Raw genomic sequence first — 18289 nt, 5'->3', positions numbered from 1 at the left:
TTTGAAAACTTTTAATGATTAAAAAAATATATTTAGGAAATATTTTAGTTAAATTGAGATTACAATTTAGTTTTTGCATTTAGCACTATAATTTATCACTTTTAACTATTCACAAATATTATTTGGGTTTTTTAAGTGGAATGAAACTTATATTTAAGTTGACACTGTAATGTTATATTTAAATTAAGAGTTAAAGTATTTTGTCCAAATTATTCAAAAGTTGTTGCTTTAAACTGATAATAGTTTATATACAACAACATATTAAATCTAATAAATTAAGTATAATATGTTAAAAGTTAAAGACATAACTTTATAAATAGAAGTAAATATATTATTTTAATATTGAAATTTAGTTTATTTATGATTATATTTTAGGTTTGATATTTATTTAATCTTATTAACCAACTTATAATCATTATTAGAAAGACTCTATCACTTTTAACTATTTACAAAATATTTTTTGGGTTGTTTAAGTTCAACTAAAATTTATGTTTAACTTGACCCTATAATGATATATTTAAGCTAATAATTTAAGTATTTTATACAAATTCTTCAAAAGTTGTAGCTTTAAAATGATAATGGATTACATCCAACAATATATTAAAACTAATAAATTAAGTATAATATATTAAAAGTTAAAAAAACATAACTTTATAAGTAGAAGTAAAGATATTATTTTAATATTGAAATTTAGTTTATATATGATTACACTTTAGGTTTGATATTTATTTAACCTTATTAACCAAATTATATTTATTATTATAAAGAAATTGAAAAGTCATGAGAGTTTTAAATGAATATGGTGAAAGAAAAAATAAATGGGAGTTTCAAATGAATGTGGTGAAATATCTCTTATTTATTTAACCACGTGTAACAAACCATTTAGACAGAAATCAATAAAAATTGATCAGAAATCAATAAAAATTGATCACTTGATCGTGTGAATTATATAAATTGATTAAGTGAAATTGATTAAGTGTGTGTTTCATCTGTAATAAGACTGGAAGGAGTGGGAGGGATGGTTTCCTCACTTTTGGTGGGCCATACCCTTCCTTCCCTCACTATCATTTCCCTCACCTAAAAGCGAAGGAGTGGGTGGGAAGCCCTTCCCTCATCCTTTTTTTTATATAAATAAAATTAACTTAATTAAAATTTTAAATTATAATTTTTAAATTAATATTAAACATAAAACTTAATTAAAAATCAAAAGCATTTCATTAATTAAATTAAAACTTACATTAAACCTAAAATGTAAAAAAGTAGACAATTAAAAAAAACACACTTAAACTAAAAATCAAACAAATCACCAACGACCTACGGAAAATATTTTTTCAGAATTTTTTCCCTCTTCTTCATAACGAGCTCGAGAGCCGGTCCCGAGAGATGATCGACGTTTTCCATCAAAAACTTCATGTTTTCCATTTCTTGTCTCTCCGCCCGCTCCTTTTTCCTTGTTTCTTCTTTTTCTTTGTCGAAAGCCAAACGTTCGGAGAAATTAAGATTATATCGATCAAACGACGATGTTATCTTCCGCATTTCCTCAACGTCCACGCTGAAATCAGATGCACTCGAAGAAATCCCTTTTCCCTTTCTCTTCGCTTTGTCCCTACCCATTGGTGGGACAATTTCTTCTAGCTCGAGTTCGTCGTCCTGATTTAAATCTACACCGACCCGAGCATCGGAGGAGGTTGTGTAACCACTAGAGCCCATTTTCGTTCGCTTTGATTGTTGAACTCCAAAAATAAAATCCCGCTCGTATGTTATCCACCAGGACTTCGGACCAATAATTTCCAACAATCGTGCCACTTGAATGGTTTTCCAACTTCCTCAAGGTAAATTTGCAACGCTACTTGAAGTATTTCTTCGTCGCTTTGGCCGCTTTTCCGTTGGGTTTTTAGGTTGTTGTACAACCCGTTAATTTTTGAAACCCCCCTTGCTATTTCTCGAAACTTTGAGTTAAGTTGATGTTTAGTACGGTAGTCGTCACTTTTTCCTAGCTCCTCTCGAAATCGTTCTAAAATGCGAAACCAAAAATGTTCTCCCGGTTGTGCGTTTCCCTGAATCGAATCTTTAGAAATATCAACCCAAGCTTTGACCAAAACTAGCTCTTCGTGTGGAACCCATATTGTCGGCTTTTGTCTTCCCGGTTATGCGACACCCTCATGCACTTGTTTTTTTCCCTTTACGTCTTTGTGGTGGTGGTGTTGGTTGAGTTTCGGGAACCATGTCTTCTTCTTCCGCATCATCCAATTCATCGACAAGTTGGTGGTGGTGTTGGGTTTGGGTTTGAGTTTCAGTTTCAGTTTGGGGTTGAGGTTGATTTGGCGATTGTTGATCCGGAAACACAACAAAGTTTGAAAACATTTGTGACGGAACATTTGGAACTTGCATCGGGTAATATTGGCCAACATTTTGGTATTGGAATTGTAGTGGGGATTGAATGGGAGCATCGAGTTGGGGGCGGTAAACTCCTTGCGGGGATGAATCGATAGCAAAAATGTTGCGAGGAGGGATGTTTATACTCGAACCATGACTTTTTTTCCGTCGATCGGAACTTGGGATTTGTTTGTCGGGATTCATTTTTTTTAGTTGATATGAAGTAGAGAGTATAGAGAGTATTTGATGTGTTTAAAAGTTATGTATATGTATTTATAGTAGTTGTAAAAAGATTAAAAAAAAATTAAATAAACAAAAACTAGTCGTTACCAGCCAAAAAAAAAAGAAATTTTTTTTTTACCTTTTCTACCGTTGTGTAACAGTATTTTTTCAAAAAAAAAAAAAATGAAACCGACTAATCACAGTAGGAGAGAGAGAGCGGGAGAGGCTCCCCTCTCCGTTTCCCGCACGTACCTTCCCCGCACCGACGGTGCGGTGTTCCACCGGGCGGGAATGCTCCCGCCTCCTTTCCCTGTGCCCGCTTCGTCCGGTCTAACTAACACTTACCTTTTTTCCAATCCTTCATGCGAAAGATTGAGATTACCCGATTTACCCATTATCGATCATATAAAAGAATCCATCTTATGGGGTGTTTGACTTACCTTTTCACAGCCAAAAATCCTTTTTGGAAAAGAAAAAAAATCAAAATATGTTTGGCAAAACTAGTTTTAAAAGCTATTTTTGGAGTTTTTATACAAGAAAAAATGAACTTTTTGGAAAAGTCAGGAAATCCTGACTTTTTGTAACTTTTCCAAAAAGGACTTTTAGCTGTGAAAAGCTAAGCCAAACATCCCTTAATGCACCCAAATTATCTATTTAATTTAAATTGATAATTGATTTCAATATTATGAACCGATTTCAATAGTATAAGAGGACTAGTTCAAAATGTATACAAAAGCAGCTGAACCGGATACCAACTAAAAGGTGCGTCTTTCCTAACTTTTGTCTATAGATTTCAAACATTTCATATGTTTTAACTTCACTTGCACGAGCCTGATCTTTTTTTCCGATAAATCTCCCATGCACATCAAGCGTTTGATGAAATGTCTGACTGAAATATTTTTCATGAATGGAATGCCACATTGTTGTATGGTATGTTGATATTGTGGTATGACCAACTCATATAGTATCCTCGATTTTACTTTGACCCTAATACTATTGTATGTAGTATTGTGTATTATGTAAGCACATACTACACTTAATTGAGTCTATATGTGACACTGATGAAAACATGCTTTGAAGTATAATAAGAAAGTGCAAGTATATAAGGAAAAATCCCCCCAATGAGATAATTCACGGGAAACTGTTTGACTGACATCAGCTATGTTGTAGCCAACATGTTATCCTAAAACAATGCACTAATAGTCGATAATAAGTTGCATTTTTTAAGCACAAATTACCACATAACAATGGCTACAAACATGACCATTCATTTTTATGATTAAGGATGTGATAGTTCGTTCATGCGGTGGTATGACATATATCATACTACTCCTAACACAAGTATAGAATCTTTGTAAGACAAATATATGTAATGTTCACTAATAACTATATATGCTTTCTTATATCTGCTTGCATCATTGCCTCATATATCTTCTTATATCGGTCGAAACTCGAGGCTGCTTATAACGAGGCCGGACATAGTTCCTTGATAACTTATGAGCTTCAAATTGATAGAAACACAATCATCTCGAAGCTTATTACTTGAGTTAAATTGCCACACATTCACCTCCATCCATCCGTCTTCCCTCTCTTCTGGAACCCAATCAGTATGATTGACATTACATGGGCTTGGGGATCTAAAATAAATAATTCTTGTGTTTTTCTTTTTTCGGTTAGATAATTCTCGTACTATAACCGGGCAACGCAAGCCATGACACTGTTCTGAAAGCTTGAACACAAGGTAACATGTATATTCTGTATCTGGTGACAACCTTTGACTTTCAATCTTGCACTTGATATGAAATACTTGTTGTCTTGCAAGCTCAAGCACCTCTTCTTGGGATCTGGATGTATGGTAGCATGATTAGATACTTTTTGGAGAAGGATCAAGCAATACACAAGAATATGATTACAAATATATAAAAACTATTTATATATAAATGAGTAAGCTCCAACTATTTAAGTCAGAATTGTTGAGAACAAATTAAGCAGAATTAGTCAAAAAATGAAATAAACACACCTGGACTGGGTTGAGTTTATGGAATTAAAAAGCTTCACATTAGAAGATTCGTAAAGAGCCTCCTTTGCCAAAAGCATATAATGCTTCTTTTTGTTCTCTTCCTTTAGCGTGCTTAACTGTCATAAAGTCAATATAATTTATTACCAAAATCTCAAGATTTACTTATTTTTATTTATATATTTTTTTTTAAATTCTACTACACATAAAAGATGATAGAAGTCGAAAGGACCTTTTCAACTTCCTCTGAAGTAGGAGGCAACTGTTGCACCTGGTCCGCGTTCAAGTCTGATTTACAGCCTTGTTGGCTTTCCTTTAATACCTTGATTTCTTCATGTTTCACCTGTATAAAATGTGTAAAGTAATGTTATATATATATATATATATATATATATATATATATATATATATATATATATATATATATATATATATATATATATATATATATATATATATATATATATAACATGATCAAAATATGGTCAAATACAATACTCAAACTTGCATTATTAATGGCTTGAAACTGAATGCCTTCAACATAAACATCACGACTTCCACAATAGCATCGTGAAAAGCTCTCTAGTAGAAACTCAAATTTAGTATCTTCTTTGCAATTTGAGAATCGACACAATTCGATTTTCATCCACCCGTCTTCTCTCCATGTTGCGAAATGTGTATGTAAGGTTTCACTTCCCTTTTTATATTTGAGGTTCACATACATCCGTTTAGCTAAAGATCTTCTTGGACCACAAAATCTAAATACCAGATGAACACCATAATTGACACCTGGAGATAAAAATTGAGCTTTTGACTTTATCTGGAGACTTAGATTTGAAATATTTGATATCTCTGCTACTTCATGAAACCTGCATATACATATTATAAGGTATCTAAATTAGTCATAGCCTCTAATCTCTATGCCCACACAATAGACACTTTTATTTTTGGATTGATGTCTTTTTCCCCAAATAAATGGATACCTTTCAATCTTTTGAACAAGAGTTAAAATTTACATTTATTAATTAACATTGTATCAATAAACATTTAGATTATAAATAACATAGATTCTTGTGTCATAATATTCTCTATTGTTTCATTGTAGATTGGTCATTTTTATAGTAAATCTGTGAACCACCCACTTTGAATTATATGCTTTGTTACCTAAATGTTGAAAAAACGTATCTGTAACATTGTGCCAAAACGTACACTTGCTAAATGTATTTGTTACACTACATACTTCTTTCTCTTTAATGAATTGTAGATATTCTATACTTCTTTCTATTTAATAGTAAGGCGTAAATGTAAATTATTTTCTGTTTCATAACTTGTTATGTAAAAAATCAGGAACTTTTTAGAAAAAAATGAGACCCTCATTATTCTGGAAGTTAAAAAATGCAATGTAATAAACACTCAACATAATCGAAATGGAAAGGCAATTGAATGTAACATTAACAAAACAGAGCAATATATAAATCTAACAATGGTAAATGTTTGAACGTGCATAAAACAAACACACACACACACGCACACACCTTGATTTTGGAACAATTCCAGATGGCCACTTATGTGACCGACGGTGCTTGTATAGGAGCTTTCTTGCTGATATCATTTCATTTCGATCTCCATTATCGTCTAATGAAAACAACTGTTATGCAAAACAAAACAAAATAAATCAAACCCAAGTTATGTTATGTTTGAACACCTGTATATATGATTTGCTATAATCTCCCTACCAATAGTTGTTGTATATCTATTCTGTAATAAAGAGATCCATTCAGGCAAAAAGGATCCACATAAAGTATAAATCAATGAAAACTAATATTTAGCTTGAAGTAGATCATGCATGAGCAAGAATAGTAATTGGGTTCTAAAGTTGGAGGTTTTTGGTTAATTCAAAATATTTTAAATTTTGAAAATCAAGTGATGAAGTTACTTAAACCAAGAGTATACTACTGAATCTTATATATTCTAAGACCATCCGTTATACCCACTACTAACCACTTTAATGGTGGGTGACACATCATCACCACACACAACCACTAAAAGGTTGGTATACCCACCACTATAACCATCTTATTAATTGATTTGTAAATATATATATATATATATATATATATATATATATATATATATATATATATATATTATTGTAGAGAGATAGAGAGAAAGTTAGAGAGAGATAGAGAGAGAGAAAGAAAGAAATGTATTGGACGTTGGCTTCCGTTGTGTGCACCACAATCTACCACTACCACTAAGTAATGGGATGGTGTGCATTATAGTGGTTAGTGGCCATTTAGACCATGAAAGGGCTCGTCCTTGGTATACCAGATGGCCTAAGCAAATGCAAGGAATGTACGGAGCACCAAATGGATTGGACATATCATATAAAGAAGGAGCGAATTACCACTTTGCCCTTTTGAAGGAGGATTCCTTCGGAAAGCATGTCATGAAGGTCCTTTTTCTTTTTACTCAAGTAGTTCTCAGATTCTTTTGACATCTTGAATATTTCTTCATAGTCATGAGGCAATTTGGGGCTCCATATTTCATAATCATCCTGTATATCAGTTAAACATTAAAAGAAAATAATATTTTTCTTTTTCTTATTCATGAAAAACTACAGTTTAAGATGTTTAGATGAGTACTAACTTTTCATTTAGTTATGTTTTGATACACTTGAAGTAAATTCTGAAATAATGACATTTTCCTAATTAGAATATGAAAACTTACCTGTAATTTCAATGCTTCCTCAAGTCGTAGGAGCACGTCACCTGTAGTAGGTCGGTTTTGTCGTAGATCATCCACACATTCATTGGCCAGTTTTTGGAATGCAGTCAATGATTCTGGCGCAATTTGTTCCTTTATATACTTAAACACCATATCATCAAGTTTTCCTTTTCTATAATGGCGTTTAAACGTATCTATTAGGATTTTAATTTGGCCATTGATGTCTTCGAACATCAATCTCCCACACAAGATCTCAAATAAAAGCACTCCGAATGAGTATATATCAGATGCTTTCTTAAAGACACCATCTGCAAGGTATTGTGGGTCACAATAGCCTTTTGTGCCACAAGCATTGTCGATCACATCCTCATTTACTGAAGTTATTGAGGAAAGCCCAAAATCAGAAATTTTTGCTTTCCAATCCTCACCTAATAGAATGTTTGGACTCTTGATATCCCTATGCATCACCACCTCTTGTGTTGCACCACCCCCATGAAGGAAATCCAAACCACATGCAATATCAATGCATATTTCAAGCCGTTTCCTCCATGTAAGATCCTTGTTGCCCAAATGCCAGTCGAGACTTCCTTTTGACGCATACTCATAAACAATGATTTTTTCACCAGGTTGGTTGCAATAACCTACAAGACCAATCACATTTCTATGTTTGTACTCTAAAAGAATTTCAAGTTCTGTTAAAAATTCAGTTTCTCCTTGACCACCAGCTGTATCCAATCGCTTTGCAGCTATATTGGTTTGACGTCCATCAATGCTTGTAACTTCTCCTCTGTAAACCCTCCCGAATCCTCCTCTTCCAATGCGATTGTTATTACTGAAGTCATTTGTGGACAATTTAATGTCTTCAAGTGAAATTTGGAGGTTATCCTTTTGGTTTTTCTGTGAATCATGAGACACCCCAATCAATATGAAAAACTCAAAGATAAAGTGAAAGTAATTCTTATCTAAAACTGATTTGATTAGCTATCTTGAATTTTAGGTTCTCAATTTTGTGTCTATCGACGTGTTCAATGACCGTTGAAATGTCCAAGTTAATTTTTTTTTCTAACAATGCATGAAGGATTAAGTATATATGAAGAGAAAATTGACTTACTTGAAGTTGTAATGCATTCTTGAGTTTCTCGACGACAATTCCAATTTTTGGACGCTTTTTATGAGTTTCTGCCAAACATCGATATGCGATATCTAGAAATGTCTCCAGAGAATCTTGATTCGGCCCTTTACTTAAAGTAAAAATGTTTTCATCAAATTCTTCCATTATTTTAGAATCTAGCATATCCTTTTGTGTTCCTTTCTGAAAGTGTTGTCGGACAAAGGGTGCGAGCCCCTTGTCATTTTTATTCGTGTAAGCTTGAGCATATGCCAAACTCCCAGACAAGACCTCAAAGAAAACTACCCCCAATGAATAGATATCTGATGCTTTTTTCAGCTTACACGTCTTCTCATATTCTGGATCCAAGTACACATTTGTACCTGCAACATTTGTCTCGAGATAACTAGCCTGTTGAGACAAGGGACTGATTTTGGAGAGCCCAAAGTCAGCAATCTTTGCCACAAGATTATCATCCAACAGAATGTTGCCACTCTTTATGTCTCGGTGTATTATGCTTTGTTCGGTGTGAAGGTAATTTAGTCCTTGTGCAATATCAAGACAAATCTGTAGACGTTGCTCCCATTTAAGACTATTCATTTTATCATAACTTCTTAAATGGTCATCAAGGCTTCCATTAGAGACATACTCATAGACAAGGATCAGGTCAGAACCTTCTTCATCACAAAAGCCAAGAAGAGAGACTATGTTGGGATGCTTACAACTCGTAAGTGTGTGAATCTCTGCAGAGAACCCTTCTTCTGCTTGTGTGTCGTTTCTTTTGAAGAGGCATTTTATAGCTACGGTGCTGCGTATCTTTGGCAGATCACACTTATTATTCCCATCTATCTCCAAGGAATTTTTGCCATCAAAATGTTCGAGTTCTGCTTTGTACACTTTACCATATCCACCTTCCCCAATGCATTGTGTCTGAGAAAAATTATCGGTGGCCACCCCTATATCATGAGAGCTGATCTTCAAGTGTTCCAAGTTTTTCCACTGCAAGACAACATTGTGTGTTATTAATGGATATATTGTGTCACCGACTATGATTATTCTTTTTTTTTTTTATTTAATCTTGATTTATTTCCAAAAAGTTGAAATATCAACTCTCATTCAATTTTGTCAAATCATTTTTGCAATGAATCTTATACATCAATCCAATTTCAAAAAAAAATCGAAAATGCTTCCTACTAATATATCAATAGCTGAAAAAAAAAAGTAAATTGATTGAATAAAATAAAATAGGAGTGTACTTTCATATAATAAGTTAATAAAATAGTGGGAGTAAGGCTTTCAATATTTGCAAATTAAAGGATATTGAAGACCTGTGTAGATACTCAAACTTGCTTGCGGATTTCAGTTTTGACGCAAACTATATCGGATTCCCATGCGTTGGTGTTAATTTATTAATCATACATAACTTCATTTAAGGGATAATGACTTAAAAGGGTAATATATTCTTCGATTTGTACACATTTGGTCACTGGGTTTATTTTTTGTTCACATTTACCCCTTCAACTTGTTAAATTGTACACATTCAGTTCTTATGACCGGTTATTTCAGGTTAGCCAGTAAAAATGTCTTAATAAGGTAATATATTTCTCATTTTGTACACATTTAGTCCTTAATATTTTTGTACACATTTAGTCCTTAATGTTTTTTGTTGCAAAATAATTTATTTTTGTTTTTGTACTCATTCAATACTTATGAATGTTTTTTTTAAGTTTTTCTCACATCTTACATGAAACAATCATTAACGAGGTGTTTTAGGCTTTTGATGCTTATGTCAATCGCGATCTTGACTACTTGGTTGCTTAGGTCATGTGTTTTGAACGTCATAACTTTTTCATACTATCTCGGATTTTAACGATCTTTATATCTATGCGTTTGTATTTCAGTCTACTACAACTTTCGTTTATGTTACTCCTGTTAAAAAGTAATATATTTTTAATTACGATCTTTATATCCATACGTTTTTTATGAATGCATGTATGGATGTTTTTTTTTCATAAAATCGTAAGTAAAAACATATTATATTTTAACGCGAGTAATCTGAACGAAAGTTATAGCAGACTTAAAAAACGAACACGTAGATATAAAAATCGTTAAAATCAGATATCGTATGAAGAAGCTACAACGCTCGGAATACAAAACCTAAGCCAAACCACAAGACCTATACAACCAATCAGTCGAGACTGGAATGAACATAAGCATCAACAGCCTCAAACACCTCATCAATCAGGGACGGGCGCAAGATTTGGTAGTAGGTGTTGCCGGTCCGTAGTAGGTGTTGCCGGTAAGTAGAAAAAAGAAAAAAATATCGAAAAATATTGAAAAATTTACACTGCGTATAGAGAAAGCAGGGGTTGTCGGTGCTACTGTGGGCACCCAAAGAGAACCGTCTCTATCATCAATGATAGTATCATGTTAGATGTCGTGAGAAAAACCCTAAATAAATCATTCATAAGTACTGAATTTGTACAAAAACAAAAAATGACTTATTTTGAAACAAAAAAAAAATATTAAGGACTAAATGTGTACAAAAATATTAAAGACTAAATGTGTACAAAATGAGAAATATATTACCCTAATAAGACATTTTTCCCGGCTAACCTGGAGTAACCGGTCATAAGGACTGGATGTGTACAGTTTAACAAGTTAAAGGGGTAAATGTGGACGAAAAAAAACTCAGTGACCAAATGTGTACAAATCGAAAAATATATTACCCTTTTAAGTCATTATCCCCTTCATTTAACTAATGATCTCTTACACATAGACAATTTTTTTTTGTATATTTTGTATTACACCGAGTCTATTACTGTAAATATCTTATATTAATATGAACCACTGCAATTAATATAAATTAAATGGGAAACAAAAATGTAATTAACTCATATATTTATAAAGTACATATAAAAAAATGTTACGTGTCTTTAAGTAAAAATAAGACAAATTTTAGATAAAAATCCTCACCTCATAACCTTGTGTAGAATTGAAAACAACTTACTTACAGTCTTACAGTTAATACAAGAGAAAATGTATAAAATAGCAATTTTCTTTAATATATTTTTTAAAAAATAGCCAAAAACAAGGTAATCGTCTCGTCTACTATAATAAATGAGGCTTTTTTTGCCATATGTCTTGTTCTTCTTTATTTTGACACATGTCATTTTGTAAGAGTTTTAGAATTATTATTTTCCACTTGTCATTTTTTGGGAATTTGAATTTTTTTAAAATAAAATTCCATAAAATTCTAAAGAGTTTATAAGGAAAGAGAATCATTCTATTAATTTGATAATAAAGTTTCGTAAATGCTTCAAAGAATTTTTGATTTCTTTTATAAATGTTCCAAGAGATTACATTATCTTATATAAAAGTATTATTTTATAAAATATTTAATGTTTAAATATTGATATTAAATTTTTATTTTTAATAAACTTATGTAATGCATAGGTTTTTTAGCTACTTTAGATAAATCATTGAAACTTACCTGCCAATAGAGGTTTCTTGTTTTGTAGTGTTAATGGGATGTAGTTTCGGCTCAATTACCAGGCCAAATGTGAAGTATTTAAGTCAAAAAAAAATTTATAACTTTTTATTTAAACGGATTTTTTGTTGAGCAAAGCGTAGATCGAGAAACATATCTAGAGATGGCAAAAAAACCCGTACCTGATGGGTACCCAAAACCCTAACCCGAGTTGACCGGGGATGGGGACGGGGATGGGTATTACCCGAATACAAAAGGCAGGGATGGAGATGGGGATTGTTCTACATGTCGGGTACCCATACCCGTACCCGAAACCGGCCCCGATGGGTACCCGATATTATATATATATATATATATATATATATATATATATATATATATATATAGTGTTACTTATGTTTTTATTTTTAATAATGTATAAGCAAATGTTCAGTATACAAAGTAAGCTTTTTTAATAATCAAACGTATAGTTTTGGGAAGACTTTTAATGTCTTTTTTTGCAAAAAATGCTTTAATTTATAACCTTGAATGTTATTATTCGTGTTTGAAGACAATCAGTGATTATAGCGTTTTATATTAGGTCTGATAGTTTTTGTTTTGTTGGTTAATATATAATTATAAGTTATTTTTCATAAAATTTCAAAAATTTGTAATGGAGAAAAATCCCCGATTACCCATTGGGGATCTCCGATACCCATTAGGGATGGGGATGGGGATAGATTTCTAATCCCTGATGGGGATGGGGTCGGGTATGGGATGGGGATCGGGATTCAGGTATGGGGATGAGGAACACGAAACCCGGTATACCCGTACCCATTGCCATCCCTAAACATATCCACGGTTTCCTCTCTCATCTATGGTTTGTTCTTCAATTTTTGGATTTAATAAAAAATAAATTCAAGTTTTTTTTTTAATTATTTATTTGTTTGTATTAAATTGAACAAACAACACGTACAATTTACCTTTATTGATTCAATGATTTGTTTATTACATAAATTTTACTTTGTTTTATTTTCATTAGAATGTATTTGGAAAGAATGATTTATTATAATTAACGCAATCCTAAAATAAAACAGTTTTAATTTACTGGTATAAAAACAAATAAGTTTTTTTCAAAATATAATGTCCCGAAAAGTAAAATATATTTAAACTTTAATAAAAAAAATTAAATATCATAAAATGTGTCATAGTAGTTTTTGTACACATTTATTTAACCATCTCAAAACATCATTTTGCTATATAAGTTTCCTACAAACAAATAAATAATTAAAAAACTAAAAAAAAACGAAACTGAACAGAAAACTATATATGAAGAGGAAACTGTATATGCATTTCTCCATCTACAGTTAACTAAAAACCGTTTAGATAAAAAAAAAATTTCAGAAAAAATGCTTTAAATATTATATATATATATATATATATATATATATATATATATATATATATATATATATATATATATATATATATATATATATATATATATATATTGGCATGAGCTTTGGGCCGAAACCACAGCCCATTAACACCACAAAGAGAAACCCAACTTGGAGGCTAGGTGAGGCCGTGAGGGGTTTAAAACTTGAAAAGGCTATTTTTAAAGAAAAATCTGTTTAATGGGATATCTTTTTAATATCTATTATAATAAATGAAGGTCTTTTTTGCCACATGTCCTTTTTTCATTCATTTGGACACATGACATTTTCTAGAATTTTTAAATTTTTTATTTTCCACTTGTCATTTTATTGTAATTTTCATTTTATTAAATTAAAATTTCACATTTAATGTGTAAGGTAATATATATGTAAAATATTTATTAGAAAAAGTCTATATATGTAATGTATTCAATACATTAAAGTCTCATTAATTTTAATAATTCACATTTTTCTTATTTTTCTTATAAATTCAAACTTTTCAAATTGTTAAAATTTTATATTTATTTTTTTTTAATTAAACCCATGTAATACATGGGTCTCACACCTAGTAAATGAATAAATGAAGATTTTTTTGCCACATATTATCTTCTTTTTCATTTTGACACTTGTCATTTTGTGAGAATTTTAGAAATTTTATTTTCCATTTGTCATTTTTTAGGGATTTCCATTTTCTTAAAAACAAAATTCCATAAAATTGTAATGAGTTCTATAAGGAAATAAAATCATCTTATTAATTCGGTAATAAATTATCATAAATAATTCAAACAATTTAGTTTCTTTTGCAGATTTATTACATTGTGTTATGTAAAGTATTACATTATAAAATATTTCATATTTATATTAAAATTTTATTTTTAATAAACTCGTGTAATACACGGATTTTACCCCTAGTGTGTGAATATAAGTGTGGGGTTATATATAGAACCAAAATGGATGGTTTTGCGTCATTTACACATATCCCATCATTAATGTTTTGTTTTGTTTTTTTTTTTTTTTATAGCAACATCCTTTTTAAGTTATCCTATGTTAGCTATTTTTAAAAAAGTAATTAATTGAAATGGATGTTTTATGCATTTTCTCTTACTATCGCATAGTTTGAGAAGATGCTTTTTCTGTAATAAATAATTTATATTTCCGGTCTTCATTAGCAAAGGCATTGAGAATTTGACATGAATCATATATCATATGTTTTAAAATTAGTGTACGATAACAAAATAACCTGAAAATGAATCAGTTAATTACCTCCAATCGATTGGTTGATGTCCCTTCAACTTCACCAGCAGCTTGAGAGTGTTGATTCAGTATACCCTGCAACCGATCCAATTAATGGGAATTCGATATATAACTATATCGACAGATGAAAGAAAACAAAACAAAAAGCGGGGAAGGGAAAGAATATAATTAGAATAATGGGCTTACAGGATTTTCATGTTTCGATTGAAGATCCAGCGCTTGTCGAAGTCTAATGAGAATATGATCTATATCTGGGCGATCTGACCGTTGATCCTTCAAGCAGTCATATGCTATTTTTGAAAAGACTTCAAGTGATAGTGGGTCCATGTTTTTCCGTAGATCAGGATCGATGAGATCATGTAGTTTTTTCTGTTTATAAAGAGATATGGCCAATGGAGCTAATAAATGTTCTTCTGGAATACACAGGTGCCCAAGCCTCTGTTCATAATGGAATCTGGCAGACGGAGCTAAGGTAAACATGCACATGTCAAGGGGATTTAGTGAAGGACGTCGTTGTTGCGTATGGACGTTAGAATCAGATTCTTTCTCTCGGTAGTATGCATCAGGGTCGTTAAACTTCTTGAACTTCTTTCCCACCAGACTCATTCCTGCAAACTCCATTTGGTCTGGAAAGCTGTTTGATGATTCATTTGTATTTGATCGGTTTCCAGGTGCTAAGTCGACGAATGATGTGGTGCGTGATGCTACTGAAAAGTTCCTTATAACGTCGGTCAGGGATGGTGGCGCATCTGGTACTGATAAATTCTTGATTCCTAGCGGCCTCAGTGTCCCCGTTTGTTTAAATGTTTCGGAATATAACGGCGGCGGTATATGTCCTGATAAATTCCTGGTTGATGTCGTTCGAATTCGTCCTGAAAAGTTGCTTAACGGAATTTTATCATCGAAGTTGCTAGATGCTGTTCCATCAGCTAAGTTGACAGATGATTTTGTGTGTGATGCTACTGACAAGTTTCTGGATGGTGACGCTGGCATTGGTACCGATAAATCCCTAGTTGATGGCATTTGTATTTGACTTTTTGATGGAGGCCGCTTTTCAAATGTTGATGAACTGATGTTTAGTTTTCTTACAAATGAGCTGTCCTTTGGTGTGGGCTCCCTGCCCTCTGATGAGGATGAGACCTTTTGTCCGGTAATGTTTCCAGCTACATCCGGGGAGCCCTCTCTGGAACGTTGTTTGGCCAATTTAGGAGAGTGTCTCTCATGATCCACCACGACATCAGCTGATGCTTCTTGCAAATCTTGTTTTTCCAATTGAGCTGAAAACCACTCCGGATTATTGAATGCTCTTCTCCCACACAGGACTTCAAATAATACAACCCCTAAAGAGTAGACGTCGGACTTGTGTGTGACGCCTCCGGTCTTTTCATATCTTGGGTCGATATACCCTATTGTGCCACTCAGACGATCAAGGAGGAGCCGGTGTCTTCGAGCTGTTGTATTTTTCATGGATAGTTCAAAACCAGATAACTTGGGCTTCCAGTTCTCATCTAGTAAGATTTTTGAACTCTTGATATTGCGATGTATCACGCTAAAATCGCGTTGCTCATCGTAATGGACGTACTTCAATGCACACGCAACACCAACACATATCTCCAGTCTGCGCATCCATGTCAAGGTCGGGTCTGCCAGATATCTGTCGAGACTTCCATGGGTCTCATACTTGTTTATTATGATCTTCTCACCCTTCTCATCACAATACCCAATGAGAGAGACAAGATTGTCATGCTTGAGAGCAGAAAGCAATGTAACCTCCATTAAAAACTCTTTCTTTCCTTGCCTGTACTCTGGATCTAACCTTCGTGCAACAATGTCGATTGGTTGACCGGATCGAAGGAGTTGTCCTTTGTAAGCCTTTCCGAATCCACCTCGTCTGATGAGATTTTCATCAGAAAAGTTGTTGGTGGCGGATTCTATATCTTCAAATGGGATTTTTAAGTCACCGTTTATTTTGGAAGATGAAGAAGACATGATGTTTGTGTGTTATCATCAAGTAAAAAGGAGAGAGGGCAACAAATGCATTATGTGAAGGGGAAGACCACTTTCGATGTGTATATATATTAAGTCCAGCGAACCTAATCCATCCCTAGTTTTTGTATTTTAGTCCAAATAGTAGATCCACAAGTTGCAGTATACTGTAAAAAATATAAATTATCAGTCTATAAAACAAGATTAAAAACTAAAAGTATAAATGCAAGCAGGGCATGCGATTAAGATACTTGAAAGTTGCTTATTCAACTCTGACATCTTCTACCTATCACAAATACAAACAAGTCAACAACTATTAACAAATAACAAACGTTAATAAACCAAATTTAGTAGACTTTGTTTTATTATATTCCCTCATCTTAGATTAGATGTTGTTTATACTATTTATTAGTATACATCGATCTTTAAATCATTAAATAGATCGAATCAAATATAAATATATGCTGAATTAGGTTAGGATGACTATGGCCTGGTACCTGCTGGCTGCTACTACGTACCAATGTGAAGTTTGACACGTCAACTTATACTCTTATACAAACAATTTTGAATATTAATAAACTATTAACTAAAAAAAATAAACTATTAACTAACATTGATTCTTAATGTTCAAATCTATTGCCCAAAAATGACCTCCATCTAGGGTTGTATAAAGTTGACCATTCATTTCCCACTAAAATGTTTTACGAAATTCCACACTTCCAAAATATCATTTCCGTTTTTAAGATACTTTCAGATTTTTCTCAGGGTAATATTTATATTCATTTTCACGATGTATTATGAAATTTGAAAAAAAAAATATTGTTATTGAAAAAATAATTATTTTAAATTTCATTCAATTTGATCTGTATAAATCTTGGCAAAATCACAGCCTTTTTATGATAACCATGTTTTCCTTAAAATGGTGGCCGGTCTCCTAATCCTTTTCTCTCTTAAAACACATGACTCTCTCCTATCATCAACTCTCATCTTCATCAGCCATCAACGCCACCACATGCATACTACCATATCACGCAAAACTGTGTCTAAGAAAAGAAAAGAATTCTTGAAACTTCATAATTCGAAGTAAGTCATGTTCACCTTTGAATCTTGATTCCATGAAATCTTCATCTCCAAAAAAACCCTATTCTTCAAATATGGAAGACATGTATTTTAATTTTCTCCCGACAGCAACATAGTTTTTTTAATAGTTAGCCATAAAAGCCTATAAACAATGACTATTTCTATTTAGGGCTTTCTGAAGGTTGTTGATTTAGTTACTAACAATATTTGTGTGTGGATTTTGGGTTCTTAGGTCGTTAGATTATTTAAGGCATGAGACATTGGAACAATAGTACTTATTGGTTGGTATTAGGGCTTCTTTTCCATTTCTTGATTTAATCTCAATTAATGGCTTTTTGAGGGATCATGAGTGTAACATCTCAAAATACGACCCAAAAAATTTTGTTTAATCATTACTAAAATCATTAGATCAATCCCATAAAATAAAACCCATAAGTCAATGTATCCAAAACCATAACAAAGTATCACAAGAAAACTGTATCAAATCATGTCAATGGAAATCTAATCAACTCCCAGGACAAAAACTGTAGCTGTGATGTGTGCAATGTCATCATCCCGAGCTCTTCCCTTTACTTGCGGAAGTACCTGAAACCAAAACTGAAACTGTAAGCACG

General features: G+C 32.5%; 1 protein-coding gene across 1 annotated transcript; it reads right to left on the bottom strand.

Moving 5' to 3' along the window:
• Nucleotides 1–4033: 4033 nt before the first annotated feature.
• On the bottom strand, nt 4034–16598 carry LOC145054976 (uncharacterized). Its single transcript, XM_079003253.1, has 10 exons — nt 14796–16598; nt 14619–14684; nt 8454–9449; nt 7346–8239; nt 7023–7172; nt 6151–6263; nt 5109–5484; nt 4848–4958; nt 4619–4734; nt 4034–4442 (listed from the first exon to the last, which is right to left on the bottom strand). Exons 1-10 carry the CDS (start codon nt 16596–16598, stop codon nt 4034–4036), a joined length of 5034 nt encoding a protein of 1677 aa, XP_078859379.1.
• Between the last annotated feature and the right edge of the window lie 1691 nt (nt 16599–18289).

This window comes from Lactuca serriola, chromosome 1 (assembly GCF_051521515.1).
Source record: "Lactuca serriola cultivar US96UC23 chromosome 1, Lser_US96UC23_V15, whole genome shotgun sequence".
Classification (NCBI taxonomy): Eukaryota; Viridiplantae; Streptophyta; class Magnoliopsida; order Asterales; family Asteraceae; genus Lactuca; species Lactuca serriola.
This window is presented reverse-complemented; position numbering and strand designations above follow the sequence as displayed.

Bases quoted from the DNA above. Each gene is read 5' to 3' on its own strand.
- LOC145054976 (XM_079003253.1), bottom strand. From the start codon at position 16,598: ATGTCTTCTTCATCTTCCAAAATAAACGGTGACTTAAAAATCCCATTT. The intron at 9,450-14,618 runs GTAATTAACTGA...GTTGTCTTGCAG, and splicing joins CATCAACCAATCGATTGGAG to TGGAAAAACTTGGAACACTT. The intron at 6,264-7,022 runs GTAATTCGCTCC...TTTGCATAACAG, and splicing joins TCCTTCAAAAGGGCAAAGTG to TTGTTTTCATTAGACGATAA.